The sequence below is a fragment of the Peromyscus maniculatus genome, chromosome 5 (assembly GCF_049852395.1).
Source record: "Peromyscus maniculatus bairdii isolate BWxNUB_F1_BW_parent chromosome 5, HU_Pman_BW_mat_3.1, whole genome shotgun sequence".
Classification (NCBI taxonomy): Eukaryota; Metazoa; Chordata; class Mammalia; order Rodentia; family Cricetidae; genus Peromyscus; species Peromyscus maniculatus.
In genome coordinates, this window is record NC_134856.1 from 96,541,520 (window position 1) to 96,554,557 (window position 13,038).

A 13,038-nucleotide genomic window follows, 5' to 3' on the forward strand; every position below is an offset into this window, starting at 1 on the left:
AGGTATAGTGGTGTTTAATCCCAGCACTCAGGAGACATAGGCAGATAGATCTCTGTGAGTTTAAGGCCAGCCTGTTCTACACAATAAGTAGAACAAAAAGAAAGAAGAAACCCAGGCTATCCCAGACATGGTGGTGTATACCTATCATCCCAGAACTTGAGAGTTAGAGGCAGGAGGATCTCAAGTTTAGAACCAGCCTTAGCTATACATCAGGTTAGAGTCACCCTGTACAACATGACTAAAACAAAACACATGGCGTGGGAGATGGCTCAGTGGCTAAGAGTACTGCTGTGTAAACATTAGAGCTAGTATCCCCAGCACCATGCACAGCCACATAAGCCTATAATCCCGACATGGGTGTGTGGCAGAGCTAAGAGGTTCACATGTTTGCCTGCCAGCTAATCTAGCCAAAATGGTGAGTTCTAGGTTCAATAACAGGCACTGTCTCAAGGAAATTTGGCAGGAAGCAAAAGATAACATTCCTCCTCTGGCCTCTAGGCAAGGGCAAGGGGCATGTACCTGTACACACAATTGTATAAACCCGCCTCTGCCTCCTGAGTGCTGGGATTCAAGACATGCACCACCATGCCAGGTTGAAGTACCTTTTCAAACTATTCCAGATCCAACAATGCTTCTTTCTCTCCAGCCCTATTATTAAATGATTAATTATGACCTTGTCAATTCATAAGAAATATTTACCTGCATTTAAAATACATAGTACCTTCATGGCTCCCATCATGCTTTCCTCTCTCAGGATTGTCCCATTCAACTCCTAACCAGAGTCCTAGCAAAACAAAAAGAAAAAGAAAATAGTGACAAAAGATGACAAAGGGATGCTCCATTCTCCTTCAAGCAAATACAATTTGTAGCAGAAGCTGCATCACACACAGGTGGAGGAGGGAATGTCCCAGGAATCTCCTGGGAACTTCATTCAAACAACGCAATAGTAGCATATGTGGACTATGGTGATATTTTATTTGTACTGAAATGTGATTTTAATTTTATGTTAATAAATAAAGTTGCCCTGGGGTCAGAGCTATTAGAGCCATAGCAAGAGCGTGGTGGTTAGAAGAGCTAGGTAGATTTCTGTGTGTTCAGGGATACAGCCAGTATTGGAGACATACGCCTTTAAGACCTGGAGGGCGGTACTTACAGGCAGTGATGAGGCAGTCATGTGGTTGGATTTACAACCAATGAGAAGGCAGAACAGAAAGACTATTTAAACACAGACAAACAGGAAGTAGCTCTCTCTCGGGGAAGCTAGGAGCACTGCAGGAGGTAAGATTTTATCTCTGAGCTCTGACCTCTCGGCTTTCTCTTTTACATTGGCTCTGTGTTTCTTATTTTAATAAGACGATTGGTTACATCTACAGTGGACCAAAAAGCCAACAAAAAACCCAATAGCAGAAAACAAGAACAGCTAAACTTTACTGGGTATACTAAGCATGGATGAATATTGAAGACAGGATACCAAGTGAAGAAAAACACCACAGAGGACTAAATATGGCTTACCCCACACAGAGGGGATACAGGGATTCTCTCTCTGTTGAGCTGACCACTTCATAAAGTGGCTAATGCATGCCACATCATAACTCATAACTATAAGCTATATGTGATTAAAATGGCAAATTCTACCCTAAATACCTGTAATTGCTACCATAACAAAAAGTCAAGAGGGAGAAAAAATTGAAGGTAAAATAGAGAATTTCATTCAAAAACAAACAAACAAAAAACCCAAGAGAAAGCCTTCAAATAAAAAGACTGTCCCAGAAAGAAACCGGCAAGAATGCAAGAGGCTCAGACACCTGAGTGAGATAAAATGGGCAGCAGAGCTGCCAGTTCCTTGGGTATAAAGTTTAAAAAAACGAAAGCATCCAGTAACTAATTAGGGATGAGAAACAGATTTAAGTGTTCAAGTGTTCCTAGGTCTTTTGTATGGGTCTCAGAATTCAAAACAAAACAAAACAAAACAAAAACTGGGGCTGGAGAGATGGCTTAGCAGTTAAGTGCACTGGCTGCCCTTCCAGAGGACCTGGGTTCAATTGCCAGCATCCACATGGCAGCTCACAACTATCTCTAACTCTAGTTCCAGGGGATCTGGCACCCTCACACAAACATATATCTACAGGCTAAACACCCATACACATAAATCTTAAAGCAAAAACACAAAAACCAAAACTTAAAAGCAATTAGGGGTTGGGGATTTAGCTCAGTCGTAGAGCGCTTGCCTAGCAAGCACAAGGCCCTGGGTTATGTCATCAGCTCTGGGGTTGGGGTGGGGGGGGGGAGAGCAATTATTATTAGGGTTTCCTAAGTCAGAATAGCATATCTTAGCCTTAGAGAAATCATTAATTTTTTTTTTTTTTTTGGTTTTTCGAGACAGGGTTTCTCTGTGTAGTTTTTGGTGCCTGTCCTGAATCTCGCTCTGTAGACCAGGCTGGCCTTGAACTCACAGAGATCTTCCTGGCTCTGCCTCCTGAGTGCTGGGATTAAAGATGTGCACCAACACAGCCTGGCTCATTAAGTAAATTTTAAGGCTATGACTATCTAATTAATAGAGAAGAAAAATAACCCAATGGGGTGGTAACAGAGCATCCATAAGGCAAACACACAATAATAAACCCAAATTATCAATAATTCTGTGTGCATGCAAACATGCAGCTGTGTATGTTCAGGTGTACAGGTACACGGGTGTGAGCATGCATTTGGAGGTCAGAGGTCAGTCAAGTGTCTTTCCTCAGGGGATTTCTTCCCTTTTTTGTATTGTTTTAAAGATTTATTTTAAGTGTGTACGTGTGTTTGGTGGTCTGTTTATGTGAGTGCAGGTACCCAAGAAGGACAAAAATGTCTGATCCCTGGAGATGGAGCTATAGGATATTATGAACCACCTAATGTGGGTGCTAGGAACTGTTCTCAGGTCCCCGACAAGAACAGGAAATGCTCTTAACTGCTGAGCTATCTCCAGTCCTTGCCTTGTTTTTTTGGAGATAGGGTCTCTCAGTGGTACCTGAAGCTCAATCCCTAGGATCTACAGTAGAAGAAACAACTCTAACAAGTACTGTGAAACCTGTATACATTACACACACACAAATAATAAAAACAAACAATGGGATTTTGGTAGGGAAAAAAAAACTAAAATTTTGACCACTGATAAATTTTAAATTTCAACAAAATTAAGTCTTTTGATCCATAAACACAGGAAGTTTGTCTATACATATATTTTTTCCTTCCTTCCTTTTTTTTTCAACACAGTCTATGTAGACACTACACAATCAAGTAGCATATAATTAAGAAAGCTGTACATATCACATACATATACAATTCAATGTCACCCAAATAAAACTATGCATCTTCAAGTTGGCTGGCAACTTCCTTAAAACTGGTTATTTTATTTTATTTTCTTTATTTATTGGAGATAGCGTCTCACTGTGTTGCTCCAGTTGGCTTGGAATTTGCCATTTAGAGCAGGTTGGCCTGGAACTCAAGAAATCTAACTGCTTCTGCCTCTGAGTGCTGGGATTAAAGGCGTGTGCCACCACACCCAGTTCAAAACTGGTGTGATAAAGCACTACTGAGAAGCTTCTATGGACCTGACTGAAAGATTTACACAATATCATAGCTTACCTGCCACAGGAGGAACATCACCACAAAAGCGCACTGTTGCAAACTCTCCATTAACTTCAACTCTTCTACCAACGACATCTAATGGTAAAATGTCACTCATTATAAGACAACAGGAATCCAAAACAGGAGACCTAGGAAAGAAAACACGAAGAACTGACAAGAATTTAATAAGCAAAAATTATAGCCTAGGCTGGCCTGGAGGGCTTAAACTTAGAGCAAATCCTCCTGCCTCAACTGCTCAAGTGTTGGGATAACAGATGTGAGGCACCACACACAGCCAAAGTTTTCTTACAAGTTTTTTCCCCCATGGGGATTGAAGAAATGATTTTCTGTGTAAGACGATTGCTACACACACATGAAGACCTGAGCTTAGATCCCTAGAAAAAGCCAAGTGTGACAATGTACACCTGTAATTCCAAAGCTGGGAAGAAGAGACAAGAGGATGCTTGGGGCTTGCTGGTTAGCTAGTTCTGACAACTGGTGAACTCCATGTTTTGTGATCAACCCTGCCTCAAGAGACAAGGTGGAGAGTGATGGATAAGACAGACACTGAGTAGACCTCTAGCCTCCGCGCACGTGCGCGCGCGCGCGCGCGCGCGCGCGCGCGCGCACACACACACACACACACACACACACACACACACACACACACACAATATTAAAGAACAATGGTTGCAGCTGGCGATCTAGCTGAGTTGGTAACATGCTTACCTAGTAGCCACAAAGCAGAGTGGCTCATGCATTTAATCCTAGTAGTCAGAGGCCAACCTGGGATATATAAAACCGTATCTTAGGAAAGAATAACAAAAAAATAAACAACTCAAAGTTTTAGGTGTGGTAATATTATGGATACTATCTCTTTATTTGCTTTTTCTTTAAGACAGGATCGTGCAACCCAGGCTGGCCTCAAACTCACTATGTAGTTAGGGATGGGTCTTGAACTCCTGATTCTCCTGCCCTAGCTCCCAAAATGCTAGAATTACAAACATGTGCCATGGCCAGCTTGGCTACAACTTCTTTCAAACTTTGATTTTTTTGGAAATAAACACTGAACTATTTAGAGTTTCAAAAGCCATGTTTTAGCTGTCCCTGTAGCAGTGTAGGCAATCCACAGAATTAAAGAGGGACAGTGACCAGAAGAGTGTGGATTTTAGTAAGTTGAGAATCAACATTTGGGAGAATAACTAGATAGAAATTGTCAAACAGAAAATTAGGAGCCTTGGTTGGTTCGTTTTTTTGCCTTGGGTAGATGGTGGTACTCTAAGGCACTGCAACTTCTAAGACACACGTAAAAGTCCCTGTACTACAATGGAATCTTCAGCAATGAAAAGCAAAAGAAGTCATCACAGAACCCAACACATGGGGCAAGTAAAAGCAGCATAGACAACTTGAGGAGACTGAGCAGTTACTAGGAACCAGACTGGGCTACTTATGTTTTAGGAAACAGATGTATGGATAGGCCAAGGCAGCTGGCCAAGGCAGAGCCCTGCTCATAAGTCCACACACTGAAGCAAAGTTCTAGTCCTTGAGTAAGATGCCAGTAGAACTCCATTGCTAGAATTCCACAAGCTGGAGAGCAGGGTGTTATCTTGCCAGAAACTCAGAGTCCTGCTATTAGTCTGGGATTGCTGAGCCAAAGGGAATATGCATTTAAAATTTTGGTAGCTAGTATCAAATATCCTTTTATAATGGTTGTTCCAATATATACAGCCCTATCAGGAGTATATGAGCCCTTGCATCCTAACAACCTTGCCTTCACAGAACATCGACAAACTTTTACCAGTCTATATTTTTTGTTTGTTTTGTTGTTTATGGTGGGGATCAAATCCAAGGCCTGAGACATGCTAGGCAAGGGCTCTACTACTGAGAGAGATCTGTAAAACATGTATTTCACCTATATCCAGTTGTAACAGAAGATGAGCATCCAATACCTTGGATTTACTTTTCTTTGGATTTTCATACCTTGCTCTCCTTTCCTTTTGACTTCCTGTTTTAGCTGATTTTTTGTTTTGTTTGTGAGTTTTTCCCCCCAAGACAGGGTTTCTCTCTGTCCTGGCTGTCCTGGAACTCGCTCTGTAGACCAGACTGGCCTGGAATTCACAGAAATCTGCCTGCCTCTGCCTCTCAACTGTTGGGACTCAAGTCGTGTGCCACCACCACCAGGCCTGTTTTTTTGTTTGTTTTTTGAGACAGGGTCTCTAGGAAAGCTCAGGCTGGCCTTAAACTCATTTTGTAGCTGAGGATGACCTTGAACTTCCAGTCTTTCTGCTATCACCGTCCCAGTGCTGGGACCAGACATGTATAGGTTTATGTGGTACCAGGGATGGAAACCGGGGCTTTGTGCCTGTTAGACAAGCACTATACTCACTCAGTTACATCCCCAAACCCCCTTGTTTGCTTTTCAGATGTGCTTTCACTATGTTGTTCAAGCTGGCCTAGAACTCACAACTCTTTTGCTTCAGTCTCCCAAATTACTATGTACCACCATACACAGCTGTTTCCTATTGCTCTTGATGATGAAGTGACTACAGCTCCTCAAAACAATTGCAAAATATTGAAAGCATGGAGTCAAGAACTATCTGCACAAATGTTTGTAACTGCATCATTTACTAACAGTCAAAAGATGGAGAAAGAAATCTAAGTGTTCATTAGAATAAAGAATATGGCAAATACTGTTGTGTGGTATTCACCAGAGAAGACTGCTGGGACATGGGTGTAAGCCAACAGAAAGTCTTAAATAGCCAGCCATAGACTACACTGGGTGTTCGAGATCCCCGTGTTGCCCCGAACCTTTCTAAGGATGAGCTTTTAAGCACAAAAACCATGTTCTGGATTGACATACTTCAGTTAACAAGAACAGTTAGCCAGAAGTGGAACTACAGATGCTAAAAAGTAAGGTCAGTACATTTAGAGACTTTCCTGAACTATGGATTTTGATGATTAGGCCTTTGGTTTCATTTTTGGCAGGTGGTGTTGTCTACTTGCTGAGTTTTACATCCTGAATGGCAATTCCATCATGGAGTCAGTTGTGCTAAGGGGCCTGTTACAATACACCAAAATGTATTATTCAACCTTAAAGACAGACACCAAGTGATCCTCCTTCTACGAAGTATCTAGGCTTGTCAAACTAAAAAAGACAGCTGTGTGTGGTAGTGAATGCCTCTAATTCTACACTTGAGAGTCAATCTCTGCAAGTTTGAGGTCAGCCTAGTCTACATTGAGAATCCCAGGCCATCTATGGCTATATACTGAGAACCTGTCTCAAAAATTTTTAAACATAATTTTCCCCGATGAGGACAGAAAGTATAATAGTGGATACTATGATCTTCCAAAGAAGGGAACTGGTAATCGTTATCGAAGATTAACAGTTTCAGTTTTGCAGATGTTAGGAGAGCTCTGGAGTTGGACAGCAGTGTTGGTTATATTGTGAATGTACTTAACACTATTAACTTTATATACTTAAAATTGCTAAGATGGTAAATTTTCTGCAATATATATTTTGCAATTTGAAAAGTAATTTCAGCTGGGCAGTGGTGGCACATGCCTTTAATCCCAGCACTCGGAAGCCAGAGGCAGAGGCCTGGTCTACAGAGCTACTTCTAGGACAGGCAGGCCTCACAGAGAAACCCTGTTTCAACAACAACAAAGTGATTTCAGTGAGATGGCTCAGCAAATAAAGGCGCTTAACATCAAGCCCGAGTTTAATCCCCAGGACCCACATTGTAGAAAAAGAGACAGTTGTCCTCTGACCTCCACACATACTCCTTGGTATGCCCCTCCCTCACTACCACATACACAAACATATGAAATAAAAGTTTTTTTTTTCTTCTTTTTTTTTGAGCTGAGGATCAAACCCAGGGCCTTGCACTTGCTAGGCAAGCATTCTACCACTGAGCTAACTAAATCCCCAACCCAAAATAAAGTATTTTTTAAATAAAAAAGAAAATGGGCTAAGGATATCGCTCAGGTGGTAAGACTGCTTGCTTGAAGCTCTGGGGTTTGATCCTTAGCACTGCATAAATCAAGTGTGGTGGTATACTCTAATAATCTCAGGACTCAAAAATGGAGACAGAAGATCAAGGCCTACCTCAACTACATAATAAATCTGAGGTTAGCCTGGGCTACCACAGATCATGTCTAAATAGATAAATAAATAAAATGTCAAACTATGATGTTTTCATTTTCTTACAGTATCTACTTTCTAAATAACATTCATTTCATATTTAATTTGTCTATCATATTTCTAATTGTACATCCTACACATATTCCCAGCAAAATGCTAAGACAGGAAAAATGTCATATGAGCCTTGATGTGCTAAATCTAAATATATATCCTACATATATTCTTTTAAAATGCATAATAGGGCTGGAGAGATGGCTCAGAGGTTAAGAAAACTGGCTGTTCTTCCAGAGGTCCTGAGTTCAATTCTTGACACCCATGGTGGCTCACAACCATCTGTAATGAGATGTGGCTCCCTCTTCTGGCTTGCAGGGATACATGCAAACAGAACACTGTATACATAATAAGTAAAAAAATGCATAATAAAGTTTTAATAAATTAAACACACACACACACACACACACACACACACACACACACACACACACAGACCCTAGACAACAGTCCTAACTACTAACTCTATTGTTAGGGCATTATCCATGCTTGGTGGCACATGTCTTTAATCCTAGCACTTGACAGGCAGAGGCAGACAACTCTGTGAGTTGAGGCCAGCCTGGTCTACAAAGTGAGTTCCAGGACAGCCAGGGTTGCTACACAGAGAATCCCTGTCTCAAAAAACCAAAAAAAAAAAAAAAAAAAAAAAAGAAAGAAAAATAGACAAAAGAAAAACAAAGGCACTCTTATCATATTAAAAAAAAATTAATGCTGAAATGATCCAGGAAGCTTGCTGAAAATCAGCAACTTAAAGATTTAAAAAAGAAAGGTCACAGGGTATTAGATCTGAAGGAAGAATGTACAGTAAAATTAAAAGTTAATCAGGGTAAGAAAGATAAACTAGTGTTTCTTTTAAACAAGTAGCTGGAGAAATGTAAAAAGAGAAAATAAACAAAATTTTAAAAAGGGCAAGAAAGTACAAACTGCTGGGCTGAGAGATGACTAAATGGATAAAGAACTTGCCGCCATTCAAGCATGAGCACAAGATTTTGGATTCCCAGAACCCATCTAAGTGCTGGGCATGTGTAATCCCAGCATTTTAGGAGGCAGAGACTGGATCCTTGGGGCAAGCTGGCTAGCTACATTAAAGGAATTGGTGAGCTTCAGGTTCAGCAAGAGACACTGCCTCAATAAATAGAGAGCTCAAGGAAGACATCCAATGTCAACTTCATGCCTCCACATGTATATGCATCTGCACCACAAATATGCCCCACAGTGAGTGTACAAACATGCATATACTCATACAAATAAAGTACAAAGTACTGTGTAGAAGTTGTAGCACCCTGGCAGACTGTGTAAGCAAATATAGTATGGTAAAAAAGCCCAAATACCTTCATTCAACAATTAAGAGTGTCTATTAAGGGGCTGGAGAGATGGCTCAGCGGTTAAGAGCACTGTTCTAGAAGATCAGGTTTCAATTCCCAGCACCCAAATGGCAGCTCACAACTGTCTGTAACTCCAAGATCTGACACCCTCACAAAGATATACATGCAGGCAAAACACCAGTGCACATAAAATAAAAGATAAAAAAAAAAGGGTGTCTATTAAAAGTCAGATGCTGTTCTAGGTACTAAGTGCACAGCAGAAAAATACCTGCCCTCTAGAAGCTTCTATCTTTGTGGTGAGAAACACAATAAACCAGATAACTGGGTAAATCACATGATATGAACTAGGACAAGAAGCACAGTTAAAGATGGAAGAAAGTTGGTTAAGGGAGGTAGTATTCCAAAGAACAGATGGAGAGGTAAGGGATTGAACCATATGACCATAAAGACATTCATACAGAAAAAGAACAGCAGATCTGAGTATCTTAGAAGCTAGGATGTGTTTGAGGCCAGATAATGGAGCAATCAAGTAGTTATTAAACAACAGATCAGAGATTATGCAGGGACAGGTCATTTAGAACTCTGGAGGCCACTTAAAAAACACTTGTCTGCAGAGTGGACAGCAGTGTTTAGTAGAAGTTTCATTGTTTGTTTGTTTTTTTAAAGGAAAGAGATTATCTTACTTTCCTAAAAAGATCCCTTTAGATTCTGTGATGCAAACTGACTAGAAGAAAAACTGTGACTAGTAGTTAGGGAGCAATAATCCTGTGAGAGATAATGCAGTTTTTAACAGGTGAATGTTAAGAAGGGGCTTGAAGATCTAGACTATTTTGACCATCAGAGGATTTGCTGATATGGACATATGAAAATGCTGAGTCAGAATGACTTCAAAGGTTAAGGTCCAAACAAATGTCTCAGCTCACAATTACTGTAAATACAATAAATCTGCAAGTCACAAGGTAAAGTACTGGCAGACCCACAAGCCTGTAATCCCACCTATTCTGGGGGCCGAGGTAGAAGAGTCAGGTAATCAAGGCCAGTAAAGACAAGACCCTGCCACGGCTGGGTGTAGCTCAGTCAGTGGTAGAGTATTAGCCTAGTACAAAAGAGGCCCCAGAATAGGAGAAAAAAAAAAAAATAAGGAGAGGAGGAGAATATGAAGAGGAGGAGGAGAGGAAATGTACTAGTTTCAGCACTAAGTTGCTTTCTGTGGTCTCCTTCACCAAAAGCAAGTAACCAAAGCTGGAGCAGGTTTCTCCTTCATCATCAAAAGAAGCCAACTTCCAGAGAAACGGATTCTTTTGCATTATGACCCAATTGTGAACAAATAAAAAGTCCTCTTCATGCAACAACAATGAATACATTCTCAACGATGCATTGAAAATCAATCTGATTTATAAATGTGATGAATGGGGACAAGGATACTGATTTAGAAATCCTATAGCATGGAATAAATAAATGGTCTGGCCTGACTGCCTCCTGTGATTGTGGAAGAATGTTTTTCACATCAGGGCAGATTTGTATCAGTAATTTAACTTTCTAAATATTTTTAGAGACCCCAATAAAAAAATATGCCTTAAGCCGGGCAGTGGTGGTACACACCTTTAATCCCAACACTCGGGAGGCAGAGCCAGGCAGATCTCCATGAGTTCGAGGCCAGCCTGGTCTATAGAGCAAGATCCAGGATAGGCACCAAAACAACATGGAGAAACCCTGTCTGGAACCCCCCCCCCCTACACACACACACCTCATAAAAAAATTGTCAGCATTGGAGTGTGATGGCCCACATCTTTAATCCCAGCACTCTGGAGGCAGAAACAGGAGGATCTCTGTGAGTTCCAGGCCAATCTGGTCTAGACATTGAGTTTCAAGACAGCCACGATTACATAAAGACCCTGTCTCAAAAAACAAAAACAAAACAAACAAAAATTCCAGATAGTATTTATAGCAGCACCCATAACATGAACGCATAGAAAATTAAAACAAGAAGACATAAAAAGAAAGCAGGCACTATCAACAGACAGTGGACCTGGCTAATATTCACACCAGACAAGAGAGCAGTCTCTCCCTTTATCTGCTGTCTGTCTTTAGCATTTGTAAACCCTGTTGTTTCAACAAACCTATTTCTTTGGGGATGGCCAAATCACACCCTAATTTGGATTCAACAGTTCACGTAACAGTCCCTAGATGGTAGTGAAGTCTGTAAAAAATTTATTCCCAGGGTGTGGCGGCTCATGCATGTGAACTCAGCACTCCGGAGGCTGAGGCTAGCTAGAGGTTTGACACGAGTTCAGAGTCATCCTGGACTAAAATGTCCAGCAACGAATCTTTGTCTTAAAAATTAGTTAATTCATTCATTGCCAGGCATGGTGGCTCGTGCGTGTAATCCCAGAAACAAGGAGGCTAAAGCAGGAGGGCTGACGCTAATTCGCAGCCAGCCTCAGATACATTGCGAGACCCAAGACGGCCTTGAGCTCAAAAACAAAACAAAACAAAACTGAATACGGCCCCCTACCCAGCGACAACGACCTCTGTCCACCAGAACTGTCAATAACGGAAACCAGGGCTTTCGTCCACAGAGACAGCCAGTCAGGTCCTCTGGCGCTGGCAGCATCACCCGAGACCAGCGCCCAGAAGACGCTGACAGGGGCGCTTGGCGCAGGCGCACTAGCCTTCCGCCGGGTCAGCCCAGAACGCCGCCCCGCCAGAAGTCTCGGAACTTAATGAATGCTGAGCCACCTCAAGGTGAAATGGTGGTCCCAGTGGGCAACTCGTCACCTCAGCTCCACGACCTTACCAAGCTCACCTGCCCTCAGCCCGTGGGTCAGCACCGCGGACCCCTCACGGTCCCTCAGCGACGATGCTTCCGGCTCTGGGCGGAAGTGCCGAGAGACCGGAAGTCCCACATCCGCGGAGGAAGTGATGGCGGGAAACCAGCTCTACCCACCCGAACTTCAACCTTACCCTAGCGAGGTACTTACTGTTCAGGTGGACGACACCCCGAAGGACAACGGGAATAACCTAATTTTCGTACTGTAGTTGATCCAGGACAGCCCAAAACTAGTGCTAAAAGTTCATAGGTGGGCGTGGTGGCTCATGCCTACAACAAGCAGCACTCAGAAGGCTGAGATAGGATAGAAGCCAGTTCTGGGTCGGGGGGTGGGGTAGCCTTGGCTTCATAGCAAGACCCTGTCTAAATTACAAAAAATGTTTCATGCTTATGCGGACTCTACCTCTGTAGGGAGTTCATAGTTATGGAGAAAAGTGTAGTATTGATCCCTCCAGAACTGGAAAGAAAAAGATAACCAGCTAAGGCATAAGAATCAATAGTAAATGCAATGTTTTAAATTGAAAAGTCACCACTGTAAACAAGTAGTTACTGTGAATTTTTTTTTTAAGGTGTTAAAAGCCAGTAACTATTTCACTGAAAACCAAATAAGATGCTATGTACATAATGCTATGGCAAGAGACCTCTCAGAATTAAAGCACAGTATACCTGGGGCTGGGCATAAACTTAGTGGAAGAGCTCTGGCTTTGCTGGATCCGAGTCACTTTGGTCATACATCACTACAAAAACAATAATAAAAGAAAGCTGTAACTCAACCAAAGGGGAACTGTGTAACTTTGGCAGATGGCATTCATGACAAATCTGTTTTATTGCTCAACATTGAGAAATACCCTGTAGTGAATCTGTTGTCATTGATTCATGAAAGATAAAATAAGCTTTCCAGAAGCTTTCCTGTTTGAAATCCTTTCAGTAGGACTAGAACATCCTACTCTTGCCTCAGTTCTCCAGCAGAAATACAGACCTTCAAACAAGGTTTCAGGGATAACATTCCACTAAGATGGTGATGCCGTTTGTCCTGAGACAAGGTCTCATGTATCCTCGGTTGGCCTTAAAGCTTGCCATATAGT

General features: G+C 41.8%; 1 protein-coding gene across 6 annotated transcripts in view; it reads right to left on the reverse strand.

The window, feature by feature from the left end:
* Tbce (tubulin folding cofactor E) overlaps nucleotides 1-12,021 on the reverse strand; it is a 35,321-nt gene extending 23,300 nt beyond the window's left edge. The window contains exons 1-4 of one of the 6 annotated variants that reach the window (XM_042278224.2): nucleotides 10,120-10,391; nucleotides 4,336-4,392; nucleotides 3,625-3,755; nucleotides 700-784 (exon numbers count right to left, since the gene is read on the reverse strand). In XM_042278224.2, the coding sequence (XP_042134158.2) occupies nucleotides 700-784; nucleotides 3,625-3,755; nucleotides 4,336-4,367 (248 nt within the window). In that variant the 5' untranslated portion in view covers nucleotides 4,368-4,392; nucleotides 10,120-10,391. Of the gene's footprint in view, nucleotides 1-699; nucleotides 785-3,624; nucleotides 3,756-4,335; nucleotides 4,393-10,119; nucleotides 10,392-11,638 lie in introns of those variants that run through there. The other 5 variants (XR_001578458.3, XM_006980151.4, XM_042278226.2 and 2 more) reach the window with 5 other exon arrangements.
* Between the last annotated feature and the right edge of the window lie 1,017 nt (nucleotides 12,022-13,038).